Below are 16,874 nucleotides of genomic sequence, written 5' to 3'. Positions count from 1 at the left end.
AACCAGCTGCTCTGAAAGTAACAGTCAAGACTTTATTGCTTATTGTGATAATGCAAGAAGAGGCTACACAGGACATGGTGCCATTATTTTTGCCATGGAACCGCACCAGGAAGGGTCAGATGACCAGCAACAGAGAGGGGAGAATTGTCTCATTGCCTAGGAGTCCCAAATCCAAGATTCCTGCCATTTTGTGGACCCAGGGGCCAAGGAGAGGAACAGGGATGGGGGAAGGAGAGGAGAGGATGGGGGAAGGAAGATCTAGAAGTGGGAAAGTACTGAGTGCTGAGTTTGAGTGCAAGAAAGGGTCTTCAAGGCTCCTGATAAGAAAGTCTCTTCAGAGGCTCCCAACAGTGTCTCAGTGAAGGCCTCTGCTCTGCTTATAAGGAGGGCTCTGGGTGGAGCTGTCTGAGCTCACAATGTAGTGATGCATAAAAGCATGGCCTGGCTCAGGCGCCTGAGTCCCTGACTGCAGCTCCCACCAGAAACTGCAATGCCTGGCTGTGCACAAAATCTGTGGGTGGGCAGCTTCCCCTGCCTCCCTCACACAGCCTGCTTTGTAGTTGCCTGTGGTCAGGCCTGTGGGATCACAATTGGGATTTTTGACCTAGAACTGGACCTCTCAACAGTAGTAAGACATATCAACACTCATGTCTCAACAACTTCTAAAACAAGTAGATACAACATCAATAATTATATAGAAGACCCAAACAACACTATCAACCAACTTCACAGAATTGACATTTACAGAACCCTATACCCCAAAACAGCAGAGTACACATTCTTTACAAGCGATAGTGGAACATTTCCTGAGATAGACTGTACTTAGGGGCATAAAATTAATCTCAGTATTTTAAAAGAATACAAGTCATTAAAAATATATTATCTGACTATGGTGAGATTCAGTTAGAAGTCAATAACATAAAGATCTTTGGAAATCATCAAAATTGGAAACTAAAAATTACACTTTCAAATCATGATTCAAAAAAAAGAAATCAAAAGGAAAATCAGAATGTATTTTGAACTGAATAAAAAAATGCAAAGGCTATCAAAATTTCTTGATTTCTGAATCAATACTTAGGGAAAATTTTATGGTGGTAAAAACCTGTATTTAAAAATAAGAAAAGTGTTAAGTCAATGACCTCAGTTTTCATCTTAAAAAAAAAAAAACTTTAAAAAAAACTCAAAAGGTGAAAATATTAAATGTAAAGTAATCAAGAAAGGAAATAATAAAGATTGGAAGAGAAATCATTGTTGCAGACAGAAAAACAATAGTGAAAATCAAAGAAACCCAAAGCTGTTTCTGAGAAGGAGCAATAAAATTTATCAACATCTAGTCATACCAATCATAAAAGAAAAAAAAAAAGGCACCGGCTACTAATATCAGGAATGAGAGAGATGGTATCACTACAGGTTTCATAGCTATTAAAAGAAAAATTAGAAACTGTAAACCACTTTACACCACTACATTTTATGACTAGAAAATGAACAAATTCCTTGTAAATCACCAGCTATCAAAGCTAACTCAAGAAGAAATATGTAATTTGAAAGGTTCACTATCTATTAATGAAATTAGTGTTGTAATATAAAGCCACTCCAGTCTCAGATGGCTTCACCAAACATTAAAGGATGAAATAATACCAATTATACAATATCTGTTCCAGAAAATTGCAAAGGCAGGTATGTTTCTCAGTTCATTCTTTGAGACCAGAATAATCTAAAACCAAAATGAGACAAAGCTATTACATAGTAAGAAGAGTACAAACTAATGTCTTTCATGAACAGAGATGAGCGATTTTAAAAATATTTTAACAAATTACATCCGATACTAGGCAAAATGTGAACTACATCACCAAGTAATGCAAAATTGTTTCAACATTCAAAAATTAATCCCAATATTAAAAAATATGACCACCTAAAAGATACAAAAAAAGCATTTGACAGAATCCAACATCTATTTCTGCTACAAACACAACAAACTAGGAATAAAAGAAACCCTCTTCAGCTGTTAAAGGACACCTATGAAAAGCCTATAGCTAATATCACGTTTTCTGGTGGGAGCCTTCGTGCTTTCCTCTAAGATCAAGAACAGGACAAGGATGTCTGTTTTCACTACTTCTAATCAAGTCAGCACATTAAGGCACAGGGGAAAAAAAAGGTTATCTAAATGGGAAAGAAAGAAGAAAATTTGTCTTTATTAGCAGACATGGAACTAGAAACAGCTATTAGAACTAAGTTATTTTAGCAAGTTTGCAAGATACAACACTGAGATACAAAAGAAGCAAACAAACAACAACCACAAAAAACCCTGTATTATATTTCTGTATAGTAGGGACAAATAATCAGAAATTGAAATTAAAAAGAAATACCATTTAAAATAGCACAAAATAGGATAAGTTGGGGATAAATCTGACCAAAATTGTGTCAGACTTGTATGCTAAAAACCACAAAAATGATGTTGAGATAAATTAATAAAAACCCCGAAAGTTGAGAAACATGCTTTGTTCATGGGTTGGAAGACTCAATCTGTCTATTCTCTCCAAACTGGTGTCTAGAGTTCACACAATTCTAATTAAAATTGCAGTAGACTTTTGCACAAGTGAACAAGCAAATTATAAAATTCACAGGGAAAGATAGAGGACTGAAAGCAAATAAAACAACTTTGAAAAATAAAGTTGGAAGACTTATGTCACTTAAGTGTGTTCAAAACTTAGTTAAGCCACAGTAATTCAGACAATGTGGAATTGACATCAAGATAGACAGATCAATGGAAACTAACAGAATCCATAAATAGAGCCACAACTCCATGATCAACCGATTTTTGACAAAGGTGCAAAGGCAATTCAGTGAAAGATGACTAGCATTTTCCTCACATGCAAAACATGTACTCAAAATTGATCATAGGCCAAAAAGGAAAATCAAATCCTGTAACACTTCTAGAAGAAACATGTGACCTCAGGTTAGGCAAAGCATTCCTTCAATATTACAGCAAACGCATTAAGCATAAACAAAGAAACAAAATGATAAAATGGACTTCATCAAAATTAAGAACTTCTGCTTTTTAAAGGTACTGTTATAAAAATGAAAACTGAAGCCATGAGCTGGGAGAAAAATGTCTGCAAATCACATATATGATAAAAGATTTGGAAATCATAACATGAGATTTCTCAAAATGCAGTTAGAAAACCAAAGGCCAGGTGCGGTGGCTCGTGCCTGTAATCCCAGCACTTTGGGAGGCTGAGGCAGGCAGATCACCTGAGGTCAGGAGTTCAAAACCAGCCTGGCCAACATGGTGAAACCCTGTCTCTACTAAAAACACAAAAATTAACTGGGTTTGGTGGCAGGTGCCTGTACTCCCAGCTATTTGGGAGGCTGAGGTATGAGAATTGCTTGAACCCAAGAGGCGGAGGTTGCAGTGAGCCAAAATTGTGCCGCTGCACTCCAGCCTGGGTGACAGAGGGAGACGCTGTCTCAAAAAAAAAAAAAGAAAGAAAGAAAAGAAAAGAAAAGAAAGCAAGAAGCAATAAAATATCAATGAGACATTTCATCATTTCATCAAAGAAAATATATGAATGGCAAATAAACACATTTTTTAAAATGTTGAACATAATTAGGCATTAGGGAAATGCCAGTGCACACTGAAAATAACAACACTGGGAGTACCAAATATTGGTGAGGAGGCAGAACAAATAGAACTTTCCTAGGCTCTACTGGGAATGTGAAATAATACAACCACTTTGGGAAGGCAATTTGGCAGATCCTTAAAAAGTTAAACTTACACTTTCCATACGACCCAGCCATTCTACTTCTATATATCTATATATAAAAGAAATGAAGACATATGTCCATACAAAGATGTATACCTAAATGTTCATAAAAACTTGATTTTCAATAGCCAAAATTTTGGTAACAACCTAAGTGTTCATCAACAGGTAAATGGATAAACAAATCATGGTTTACCTATACAAAGAAATGGTACTTACCAATAAAAGGAATGAACTATTGATATACACAACAACATCTCAAAATAATTGTACTGTTAGGAGTCGTAAACAAAGCATAGATTATTTGTGGTTCTGTGTATGTAAATTTCTTTTAAAATGCAAATTATAGTGACAGAAAGAAGAGAAAGAGGGAAATTACAAAGATTCAAGAAGGAATTTGGGAGCGTGACAGATGGGTTCATTATCTTGAATATAGCGATGGTTTGTTTCATGGAAAATGTGTCAGAACTTACTGTATAGGTTAAACATGTGAAATGTATTCTGTGTCGATTGTATGGCAATAAAAGTATGAATTATTTTTCAAATTAGAGGTGGAAGTGGGAACAAAACTCATAGATGTATACCTTTCAGTCCTGTGGATTAATTTTTGCCCAAACCTGCTTTGGAAAACATGATCTATGGAATCAATGTGGCCTAACACAATATATTCTAGCTTGGTCAAATTTAAGTAAGAGTTGTAAACATGAATGGTTCATGTAACTGCTAACTGTCAATCAAAAACAGAGTCAGGAGTAACCACTGTTTAGTCCAACTCATTAAAAAAATAATTAGGTAGGCAGCAACTAGTGGTGGTATAAATGGTGACATGAGTGAGAGTATAAATCAGTGTAACTTTCTAGGGACCAATTTGGAAGAAGTCTCAAAATGTGCTCAACTTTTATCTCGACAGTACTATTCTTAGGAATTTTAAAAAATATATTTAGGATGTGAAAAATATTTAGTATAACCAAAATAGTGTAATATATATTTATTATTCTTTTTAGAGGGAGTCTCGCTCTGCCGCCAGGCTGGAGTGTAGTGGCAGGATCTCGGCTCACTGCAATCTCTGCCTCCCAGGATCAAGCGATTCCCCTGCTTCAGCCTCCTGAATAGCTGGAATTACAGGCGTGCATCACCACACCCAGCTACTGTTTTGTATTTTAGTAGAGATGGGGTTTCACCATGTTGGGCCAGGATGGTCTCAATCTCCTGACCTTGTAATCCACTCACCTCAGCCTCCCAAACTGCTAGGATTACAGATGTGAACCACTGCACCTGGCCTGTATTTATTATTGATAATCATTTATATTTATTATAAATATTAATAAATAATCCATTATTTATTAATAGAAATAATTTAATTACTCAAAATTGAGTCTAAAATTAGATTCAATTCTAGAAATACAGCCATACAGTGGAATACTATGCACATCAAATTGATGACCTGGAAAGATCTTAAGGGAGGTTTTTCATAAGTAAGGGGAGAAATAAGCTACTGAAGGATATGATTAGCTTGCACTAAAATGCTTATAAATTTTTATTTGCACACATATAATAGGGAATGATGTATATTGCCATTAGCAGTGATTGCTGTGTGTTGGAATTGTGGGTGACTTAAACTTTTTTGGACACTGCTGTAGTTTCCAAATTGCTGCCACGACACATTTTATTTTTAGTCAGAAAAAAGTTAATGCACAGATATTCTTTTTTAAATAAAGGTCTGAGCTGTGTATGAGTATATATGATTGGTTAGAGGACTCAGTGGTGTGGTGTGTAAGTTCCTTTGGTATTTTGTGTGTTTAAGAGGGAAAAGGAATGGAAAAAATAGCACAGCAGGTTTCAGAGATTTGTCTCCTAGCTCAGTCCTGAAGCACAATGCTGAATCCCTGAACTTGTATCTGAAACTTGTGATGGAAGGAAGCTGTTTTCATTAGGGACTGTGTGAGACAGGGGACATGCAGGGCTGTCTGTGGACAGCTGCACATGAGACACAGGGAGGCTGCAGCTTCACTCTGTAGGGTTTGCCCTTGGCTTTGTGTGCAGCGTTGCCTGGACACTGGCATCCCTGTTGAGGCTGGCGGTGCTGGTGGGCAGAGCTGGGCAGATGGAAGCACACAGAGGGCTGGCTCCTGGAGCCTTGAGATGCTCCTTAAGATCACCTGAAGCAATAGGCACAGACTTAGGTGAAGGCAGAGGCAACGGCAGGCACCCCAACACTCCACAACCAGCATAGCCTTTACAGCCCCAAATGTCGTGCATATGAGGCCTCAGTTATTCTCAGTGGCCCTGGAACCTTCAGCAAAGACATTCACACACTATCCGGGTATGCATGCTTTATTTTGGCATTGAAGTCACTGCACCAAATGGGTCACATGGAATGTTAATTAAGGCAACGTAGGCAGAAGGCAACTGTACAGCAATTGCTCCTCTTTAAGGAGAAGAGAACCTGCCGCAGAACAAGATGCAGTTGGTTTTGTGGTGCCTGATGAAGAAAAGGAAAGGGTGGTCTGCACAGAATCTTGGCTCTATTCTGCTGCACCTGGAATTCCTGACCACAGCCGTGGCTGCAGCAGCCTCTGTGCCTTCCTCGTTGACCTCCACAAAGCACTTGTGGGCAACCTTAGACACAGGCACATTTTTCTTAGTTGACATTCCAGAAAAGTCTGCCTTGGCTTCATCAAAAGCATCGATCATGCCTAACCTTCGAAGGAAAGGCTCCAAGTCATAGCTCTCCTCCAGCTTTAATCTGGGAAGGAAAACTTGAACCTTACTTTTTGTCAACTTTTCTGGATTTGTCCAAGCTTTGAATTTCTCATATGTAAGTGTTTTCTCCACCTAGAATAAGAAAGAGTCAAACCTTAAATTTAGATGACAATAGCCTGGTACCCACAGGTTCACTTATTACCCCTCCCCCAATGACATGCAACTAGATGGTAGGTTCTGGTCCAAGAAAATCTACAGATATTTTCTTTTATAAGCACACCAAGATTTTCTCCTAAACTCTCGTATTCTCCAGGTCTTACGGAGACAAAAGTAAAAGAGCTGGTAAACACCTGAGACAGGCAGAAATTTTTAACAAAAACAATTTGTACCTAACTCCTTTCAAATGTTAAAAGAATATTTTTTAACAGTTTAGAACATTCTAACCAAATCATTACACTAATTTTCATGCAGTATACATTACTATGAGTGGGAGAGACTGACAAAAGACAAAAAGCTTGTCTTAGAACTCTACTTCCGAGTCTAAGGGGGGGCTATTCGGGGTTAAATCAGAGGGCAACTCTTTCAGAGTAAAAGAAAGGGAATCGGGTTTCATCTGAGGACGAAGGGAGGCATGAGAAGGAAGCAGCACGAGGGGAAAAATGGGGAATTAACAAGACTTCATCTGGTGTCCTTGTCTGTCCTCTGCCTGTCCTGGAGTTAGCTTCAAATTCTTCAAAATCCATCACTCATTCTATTTATCAATAAGGTCGAAAGAAAAAATGGAGAAGGGCTTTCCACTTGCCTCTTCCCTTCCCTTTACCAACTGGAGTCCAGGTGAGTGCTCCTCTCCAGTGAGCACTGTTTTGATTTTGACTCTCCTAATCATCTCCTAAAGGATGACATGCCATCCCTGACTTAGGGCAGTAGCTTTCTGATTCCAAAAAGAAGCCAGAGAAATCAAGCATCCCATCCTCGACATCCTGTGATTGGTATGCCAGAGCTGGCTTGTATCAATTATTAAACCCTTTGGAGCATAAAGTCAGCCATGGTGGGAGTATTTGCCATCTCATGAGAATCAGCAAACTTTACAAAGGGAGGCTTCTCCCACCTCCGAGAGCTGGTTTACTAGTGAACTATTGGTCTTGCACCTCTTACCTTGCAAGTTTACTTTTCCCCTTCCTGGACTCTGTTCCTTTTCTGTCATAGTAAGACTTTTCTCTCCTCTTGCATAAGGTAAATTTCCCACCTGTACTCTAGATCTTTGCTATTCATAGTGTGGTTCTAAGCATCTGTATCACTTGTAATCTTGTTATAAATGCAAGATCTCAGGCCACACTCTATTGAATCAAAATCTGCACTTTAACAAGATCACTAGAATCATAGGTGCATTAATGTTTGAGAATCACTGCCCAGATTGATCCCTACTCTTCCTCGAGGACTTCTGCGTGATAATCGCTGGGCTTTCAAATAGGCTTTCCATGCACAATAAAGAATAATGTTCCAAATAATAATATATTTGGAGCTCTCTCTTCTTAGCTTCATCAAAACTTGTCCACTCATATACGTATACACTCAACAGAAATGCATGAACATGTTCAACAAAGGACATGCAATGATGTTCATGCAGCACTACTTGTAATAACCCCAACTGGAAACTCCTCAAATGCCAGTTGTAGATTGGATGTAAAGAAATGAACTTAGCTGGATTCCATAGAAACTCAGACTCATTGCCCAGAGCTTACCACGGCGAGGTCTGTGTTGTCGTCGGGAAGCAGAATGACCATGCTCAGCTCCTTTTCCATATAGGGCAGCTCCAGGACCTGGGTGTGCACCTCATCCACATACCCCATTTTAAATTTAGCTTCCTTAAACATCATCTGCACTGTCTTTTTTTCCTAATAGAAACATGCAATTAAAATTAGATTACTGAAAAATGGGCATAATTTACTAAAAATAGGATATGTCTAACTCACAGAAACTCTAGGTGTGTATAATTACTGTTTCTGCACATTTATGCTGATGGATGTAAAATCTTCATTAGTACATCTTAATATTGAATATAGAACAAGCTATGGTTCTAGCAGATCAAATATTACCAGGTGAGAAGGAAATAGTTTGGTAAATGGAGAAGTACATAAAAATCTACATTATTCTTAGTAGACATTGTGTTTGCTTTTTAGAGAACATTCATAGAGAAGCTTTCCCATGGAAGTTTCTAACTAAAAATCATTTATCTAAGTTACAAGGAGAATCAACTAGTGTTCAGGCCCTTGGGCTGAAGGATCTGGTTAGAAAAGGTGTATAGTCCAAATTCTGAAAAGTTGCCCAGTTGTAGAACTGGTTTTATGGCCTTGGTTTTCTTGGGAAGGGGCCCTTGACAAGATGTGTAAAATCTGCTGTTTTTAAAGCATGCATCAAATATATTCTTAACTTTCATATCTTTGTGCAAAATGCAATTATCAAGTTGATGGATGTCAAATCCCGAGCTAAGAACTATTGATACCAGCCATTTTCATATTTAAAAGGGAATGCAGAAAGATGTTTTTAAAGTTAGGCTTTATATCTGCTAACATCTTTTTCTTGTGTTCAAGATTGTATAACCTTGAATTTTAAGGCAATAAATAGGCATAGCTGCCACTGACATTGCAAAAAAGTGTCTAAGTAAATATAGTCAGTAAATAGCATCATGTAAACATAATTCCAAGGCTTAGAAATTTTCCTCCAATCCAAATCATATTACCAGAGATGGAAAGTAGATTTGATCAAAGATGGAAAAACAAAACTATCAATAAAAAATTATTTTTGTTTCTCTCCTCCTTCTGCCATTAAGCATATACGAGAGGCATTAAATTTGTTCAGAAAAAAAAGCCAGGCATAGTGGCTCACGCCTGTAATCCCAGGACTTTGGGAAGATGAAGTGGGTGTATCACGAGACTAGGAGTTCGAGACCAACCTGGGCAATATGACAAAACCCTGTCTCTACAAAAAATACAAAAACTAGCCAGGCCTGGTGGCGTGCACCTGTAGTCCCAGCTACTTGAGAGGCTGAGGTTGGGGGATCACTTGAGCCCAGGAGGTTGAGGCTGCAGTGAGCTGAGATTTCATCACTGCACTCCAGCCTGGGTGCCCAAACGAGACTCTGTCTCAAATAAAATAAAATAATAGAATAGAATAGATTAAAAATTAAGATCATTTCAAATAAATTATTCACTTTTTGAGAGAGTATTTCCTGCAATACTACTTTAGGAAAGTAGCAGTATAGCTAAACAATCTTTCCCTACCTCATTGGTTTTAAAGAGCATTCCCCTTGTGTACTTTCTGTCAAATTGTTCATTCCACTTTCCTTTGAAATAGATGGCATTCACAAGGACCAGCTTTGTCAGGGGACCAACTGTCCCAACATCCAGCACTTCTGAAATCTTACCTATAAAGAATATGAGAAGTTATTGCAATGGGGAGGGGAGAAATAAACATTATTTTACAAAAATCTCTTTGATACATAAGGCAGAGCCTTGGTTGAGAGTCAGGCTGGAGTTCTGTCTTTCTTGCCACCTGATGAATTGGGTGATGGTGTTTAGCAGTGTGGCATACACGGTGTATTGTTTATGCTTAAGAAAAAAATCTTGAAGTAGGTAGGGCAACTATCCTTTTGCTTTCAATTTATGGATGTAGAAATTCAGGATCAGAGCATTTGCCAGACTTTTTGTCTACTGCACACAGGTAACAAGTGGCTGAACTGAGAACATCACCCCAGAGTCTTGATTCTGACTATGGGACAGTCAACCTTGGCACTATCATGTCTAAGCCTCACCACTACTGTCATTTTAAAACAGATAATTCTTTGTTATGGGACCTGTCTTGTGCATTGTGGGATGTTCATCCAGCACCATTTCTTCCAATTTGACAACCAAGACTGTCTTCAGCCATTATCCAATGGCAACTGGAGGGCAAAACAACTTCTGGTTGAGGATCACTGCTCTATGCATATATTCAAGCTTCATCAGACAAGAAAAGGATTCCAAAGGATAAGATAACACAGACCTGCCAATGGGAGAAGGCAGCCTCTGAAAGGAGTGAATGGGGCAAAGGAATTAGGGGCATGGAATACAGGGGCCCAAGTTGAGTTGTCCAATGAAAGGGTTACAAGGTCATCTCCAAGGTCCCCTCCAGCTCTAATATTCTTGGGGAAATGGGGGCAGTCAGCCTAAGGGAAGGAAGGGCATAAGCAGCCCTGGAAGAGATGTGACAGGTACAGGGAAGGGAGGGGGAAGGTGTGGAGAAGCTTCTAGGTTCCTTGGGTGTCAGTACTGCTGACGCTGGAATTACACTTCTACAATTATAACTTTAGATTTTTTTTGAGATGGTGTCTAGTGGTCTTTTTGAGAGACCACTAGACAGATGACGTATGAAAACAACAAAGGTTCTTCCCTTCCCATGGTAATTATTTTATTGGCTTTCAGTAGAATCACGGGTATTACTTCTGCTACACACAGTGGTTGTACTATAGAGATGGAATGGATGCAGTACTAACTGCTAGGTTGGCACTTTAAATAAGTGACTTATTTCCTCCACTGTTTACAAGTATTGAAATTACTTGTTAGGTATTTAGGATGCTTTAAAGTATATGTCCCCCGCTCCCTTTTCTTACTGAAGTCAAGAACTGGCAGAAATATTTCTGGTGGGATGGAGCGTGGTCTGGGCAGGGAACACTGCAGGCTCCGTGTTAGCTGCACCTCTAGAATTGGCAGCAAATTCAGAAAAGGCCACACTCTGAGAGCAAATGTAGTTAAAAAGGAGGGAGAAGGCTGCAGATCAAACTACTGAGCTGTCCCCATTGCCACAGGGAGATAACATGACAGTATGAAATGCTGCCCTCTCTAGGCTTCAACTTAACTGAATGCCATTCGCCTCTAAGCATAGAAAGCCCCCTCAGACAGAAGATTCCAAGGAGGAATGATTTTCCAGGGATTTTCCAGCATGGTCCATAGGGGAGGAGGTCTGACATTCAACATTAGTTTTAGAAATCAGTAATTCGTGATCTGATAAGAAATGACAGAATTGCATTGTTGGCCTGCAAACTCAGCCAGCATACACAAACAGGCCTGTGATAAGCAGGTCACAGTGGCGACACCGTGGAGGTCCCGTCCCAGCCACTCTCAGCCTCGTTGCATAACAATTCCAAATCCACAGAAATGAAACTCTCTCACCTTCAGTCTTTTCCGCCACCCAGTCATTTATATGTTTCCTGCACTCTTCAGTGTCTTCAGCAAAGGACAGCTCCTCCAGCTCTGCCTGATAGAACTTCTGACAGGATTTCTTAAAGTCCTACAAACACAAAACACTGGGTTTGGTCTCATTTGGTAAAGCTTCCCACAAATGCAAAAGCATTTTGTTTTCTCTTACTGCATTTCTACCATAAATGTTTGGACAGGTCACACTGCACTTTAAGGTGCATGCATGCAGTTAACAAAAAAGTATGGGTCACCTGTTCCTCCCTGGTACTGGGCAAGGTGCTTGGCTTGAGGAGGTCCACAGCCTGATGAGAGGCAGATGAGACACCCAGACACTTACAGGACATCATGAGCCGCCACTATCCACAGAGCAGTCCAAGAGCATCCCTGTCAAACGTTCTGCACTGACTTCAATATTGTTTCCTTCATCAGGCAGTTTAACACGCTTTTACTCATTTTGCATCACCAGCACCAACTACAGTACTGTGATTTTGGCTGAATGAGAGGCTTTATAAGGGAACCAGATTGTTAAGAAATCATGCTGAACTTCAAAGAAGGAAACAGCATTTTAGATCTGGGTCATATGGTTGGTTGGAAGACTACAGAGCAAGGAAGGTCCCAAGGGAGTGGAACGTGATAGGCCTAGATCATAGCGTGCATGCAACTGGGTTCATACATGTGCGCGCATGGGTGCACATGTGTACATCTGAGTGCTTGTGCACATGCATGTATGTGAATTGCATAAATGTGTTCATGTGTGCACATGCGTTTGTGTGCTTATGTGTATCAGGGAGGGAATTCAGGAAAACAGTGGCAGGGGAAGAGCCTTGAAATGTAAGTTGGGGTCCAATCAGAAAAGGCCTGTACCCAATACATTCAAACTCAGATAATTCATCTCACATGGCAGCCTCACCCTGAATATTATGTGGCATAATTTTGGGACCTGGCTGATTATGTTATGACAGGCTAGACTAGGGAACCTTGGAACCATATGCCAAAGTAAATAGAAATTACTTAGATTTAAAACCTCAGTTTTATGAACAGATTTTTATTTTAGAAAGATGATGGTGTTAGTTGTAGATGCAACTCAGAAGAGGGGGGCAACTTTAAGAGAATCTGAGAGACTGTCTCAGCAGGAAGCAACCCAAAAGCCAGACATGGGGCTGCAGAGGCACTCTGTCCAGCGTGAGGAATGATGTCGTCACTCAGGGATAAGTAATTAAGGGGAAGAAGTAGGACTGGGTGCAGGAGAATGGACATATTGGCATTAATAACAGGGACAGGTATAACAAAAACAATTTACAAAGGACATAAGTCAGAAGCCATCATAAAATCTAAAATTATAGGCTGGGCACGGTGGCTCATGCCTGTAATTCCAACACTTTGGGGGGCCAAGTGGGCAGATCATGAGGTCAGGAGTTCGAGACCAGCCTGGCCAACACAGTGAAACCCTATCTCTACTAGAAATACGAAAATCAGCCGGGCATGGTGGCAGGCACCTGTAATTGCAGCTACTCCGGAGGCTGAGGCAGGATAATTGCTTGAATCTGGGAGGCAGAGGTTGCAGTAAGCTGAGATGGTGCCACTGCACTCCAGCCTGGGCAACAGAGCTAGACTCCATCTCAAAAAAAATCTAAAATTATAATTGTAGAAGTGTAATTCCAAGCACTTTTTTTTTTCTGGAAATGGAATCTTGCTCTTTTCACCCAAGCTGGAGTGCTTTTATTAGAGATGGGTTTTGCCATGTTGGCCAGGCTGGTCTCGAACTCCTGACCTCAGGTGATCCGCCTGCCTCTGCCTCCCAAAGTTTTGGGATTACAGGCGTGAGTGACCACACACAGCCATTCCAAGTATATTTTAAGTCAGCATGGTTGTACTTTATTCTCTGCTCTTCTGTGTCTAATTTATTTTCTGTTTCTTTTTCATCAATATATGAGTACTACTTACTGGAATGAAATCACACGTCTTTTCCCCAAAGAGTCTGTTGGCAGTTCTAAGCAAGTATTGAGTGCCGGTTCTGTTAACTTCATGGAGAAGTGACTGGAAACTTTGGTGAATATTTCCATCTTCGTATAAACAAAGTGCCTGGGAATAGAAACCAACACTGACTTGTAATACTGCTGTTATACTCTCCCAAAGAGCTATCTCCAAACAAATCTCTGTACTAAAAAAAATCACACAGGGTCCTATTTTAAAAAGGTTTGGCCCAATTATCTAGCATAGGGTTTCTCAACATGGGCAATGCAGCATTCACATTTGGGGTCAGAACACTCTGGTCTCATGTAAGCATTGCAGGATTTTTGCAGCATTTCTGGCTTCTATCCACTAGATGTCAGTGGCACCTCTCAGTTATGGGATCTAAAACTCCAGGTCTTGGCAAGGGTCCCCAAGAAGGAAAAATTCACCCACTGACCCCCACCTCCCACCCCCCAGGTGAGAACCACCAGTCTAGCTAATTATTTCACGCCAACAAGGCAGTGTGCGATACTTCAGGGGCAAGGCAGAAGAGAAAAAAGTAACCGGGATGAATTATGACTCAGGGAATACAACAGAGCAGAAATACAATCAAAAATGTTTCATCTGCAATTTTAGAGAGGTTCTCCAGCCCATATTATAAATTAAACGTCAAGTCAGAGTGAGATTAAGGTTGTTCCTGTATCTCGCAATCACCCCCAGTCCAAAGCCTCACTTTTCCAACCAGTTGAAAGAAACAACCACAAGAGGATGTCAACCGGGGTCCCTGCGTGCATTTTAGGAGATTATCCGTATACCCCTGATGCTGGTGGCAAAGTGATATCCATTTAGCAATTTTCTGGGACATTTTCACCAATGGTCAGAGAACTGCTCCTAAAGTATTATCCTCTTCCTTGTTTGCAGATAAGGTGATACATCACCATTTTAGACCAAACAGATTATACATCCTCTAAATCACTCCAGAAGGTATACGTCCACATTTGTGTTACATTCCTTTTCCAGCATGCATAATCATGCACTAAAAATAACCCGCTTAACAAAAAGTTAATCTACGCAGTTGCACGTCTATTTAAAATAGAATGCTAGCAAAAGTTTAAAATGTAACAGGTCTGGAATATTTTGCCTTTTTGTGGGACAGAATTATAGTTTATCTTACTTACCAAAAATGTGAATTTGCCAAACTGTATTGATGATTTGATCTAGATAAAATAACTATGACTTGATTTCTCCCATAAATATCAGAGGAGGTGACCTTCCCAACACATTTCACCTTTCTACCCATTTCTGCTGTTCTCCACTGCCAAGCTGCTTCTCCTTCCACCTCCAGTTTCACAGGCTTTCATCAGCTGGAGCAAAAGTACAGAGAGACAGCTCTATGGAAGAACAAGGGAAACACGCCATTCTCCTTCCTTTGCAACAAGCACACATACCTGGGACATCTGGACTGCGGTGCTTCCCTTTGCCCCCATGAAGACCATGGCCAAGGCAGAGGAGATGCTCATGGGAGAGAGGAATACGTTTCTTGAGCTGTCTTCTTCCCCCAATATTTTAAATAAGTTGATGGCAAAAGTGCCATTTGCTTCACAGAGGTCATCCATCAGGGAAGGTCTGCATCAAAGGCACAGTACAGAAGCACATCAGCCAAGCCCTCCTGTAGCCATGTGGTCATTCTTCCCATAGTCAGTGGATGCTGAGATGGCAGGTGGAATAACCCCCCTCCAGAGGCTTTCACTCCTAATTCCCAAAACCTGTGACTACATGATCTTCCCTGGCAATAAGGATTTTGCAAATGGTACTCAATTAAGTATTTTGAGACGTGAGATTATCCCGAGTTATCCCAGTGAACTTAATGGAATCCCAAGGGTCCTTTATAAGAGAGAGGCAGGAGGGTCAGAGTCAGAGATGGAGCCGTGAGGATGGAAGCAGAGGTCAGAGGGATGGGAGCCACCAATGAAGGAGTGCGACCTCCTTGAGAAGCCAGAAAAGGCAAAGAAACAGATTTTCTCCTGAGGACTCCAGAAAATAACATTGCTCTGCTGTACCATTTTGGACTTAGGACTTCCAGAACTGTAAGATAATAAATGTGGGTTGTGTTCAGCTACTGCATTTGTGGTAAAGTGTTACCACACCAATAGGAAACAAAGCACTGGTTTATTCACAAAATAACCAATCTCAGGGCCCATGACTGGTAGGTACCCCTTTTAGCAACAGGAGCACAGACACCCTGCCAGACCTGCTTACTTCTTCCCTTGGTGTAGCAGCATCTTGGTGTGGCCAGGAGCAGTGGCTCACACATGTAATCCTAGAACTTTGGAAGGCCAAGGTGGGCTGATCACTTGGGGTCTGCAGTTCGAGACCAGCCTGGCCGACATGGTGAAACCCCATCTCTACTAAATATACAAAATTTATCCAGGCATAGTGGCAGGCACCTGTAATCCCAGTTCCTTGGGAGTCTGAGGTAGGAGAATCACTTCAGCCCCAGGAGGTGGAAGCTGCAGAGAGCCAAGATGGCACCATTGCACTTCAGTCTGGGCAACAGAAGGGAAACTGTCTCAAAAAAAAAAAAAAAAAAAAAAAAAAAAAAAAAAAAAAAGATCTTGGTGTCTGGCACTGTTTTCAGCACTTTCCATTATCACCCAATAACACATTGAGGTCAGTAACACATAGTTACTCCCCCACTTTAGAGATGAGAAGACTGAGTGAGGTTTAGTAACTCATTCCAGAACCCTCAGGTAGCCATAAACACCTGGAACCCACAGACTGTTTCCAGAGCCTGAATTCTTAATCATTACACAAAATCCTCCTATTGCTCCTATTTATCTTTCAGTTTAATATCTCCAACATAATCGATAAAGAATGTTCTAAAACTTATAAATGCAATTCTTCATAAATAAAAACTGTATTTCTGTCATCATGTCCCATGAAAACAGCAATGATACATTTTACCAAATTTGGAGGGTTTGTTTGAGATAGGCAGACCTAAAATATGGGACTACTGGAAAGACCAAAAAAAAAAAAAAATTACTTTTCAAGGTGACTCCTAAAAGATACCCCATTTTCCCCAAGAGTTGCTGAAACTGGGTTATGGAGTTACAAAGAAAGCCCATAGGCATGGATATAAAATATGGCCCTAGTCTTGTCACCGGGTTTGCACTTTTTTTTTTTTTTTTTTTTTTTTTTTTTTTTTTTTTTTTTTTTTTTTTTT

The 16,874-nt window shown here is 40.2% G+C and overlaps 1 protein-coding gene across 2 annotated transcripts in view; it reads right to left on the bottom strand.

Annotated features, from left to right (window-relative positions):
• Positions 1 to 6,079: 6,079 nt before the first annotated feature.
• The window catches only part of LOC108304619 (serpin B8), a 15,573-nt gene continuing 4,778 nt past the window's right edge, over positions 6,080 to 16,874 (bottom strand). The window contains exons 2-7 of one of the 2 annotated variants that reach the window (XM_017528881.2): positions 15,100 to 15,277; positions 13,643 to 13,780; positions 11,672 to 11,789; positions 9,746 to 9,888; positions 8,207 to 8,359; positions 6,080 to 6,596 (exon numbers count right to left, since the gene is read on the bottom strand). In XM_017528881.2, the coding sequence (XP_017384370.1) occupies positions 6,192 to 6,596; positions 8,207 to 8,359; positions 9,746 to 9,888; positions 11,672 to 11,789; positions 13,643 to 13,780; positions 15,100 to 15,267 (1,125 nt within the window). In that variant the 5' untranslated portion in view covers positions 15,268 to 15,277 and the 3' untranslated portion in view covers positions 6,080 to 6,191. Of the gene's footprint in view, positions 6,597 to 8,206; positions 8,360 to 9,745; positions 9,889 to 11,671; positions 11,790 to 13,642; positions 13,781 to 15,099; positions 15,282 to 16,874 lie in introns of both variants that reach the window. The other variant, XM_037738635.1, reaches the window with a different exon arrangement.

The sequence above is a fragment of the Cebus imitator genome, unplaced genomic scaffold (genome assembly GCF_001604975.1).
Source record: "Cebus imitator isolate Cc_AM_T3 unplaced genomic scaffold, Cebus_imitator-1.0 Scaffold55, whole genome shotgun sequence".
In the NCBI taxonomy this organism is placed as follows: domain Eukaryota; kingdom Metazoa; phylum Chordata; class Mammalia; order Primates; family Cebidae; genus Cebus; species Cebus imitator.
This window is presented reverse-complemented; position numbering and strand designations above follow the sequence as displayed.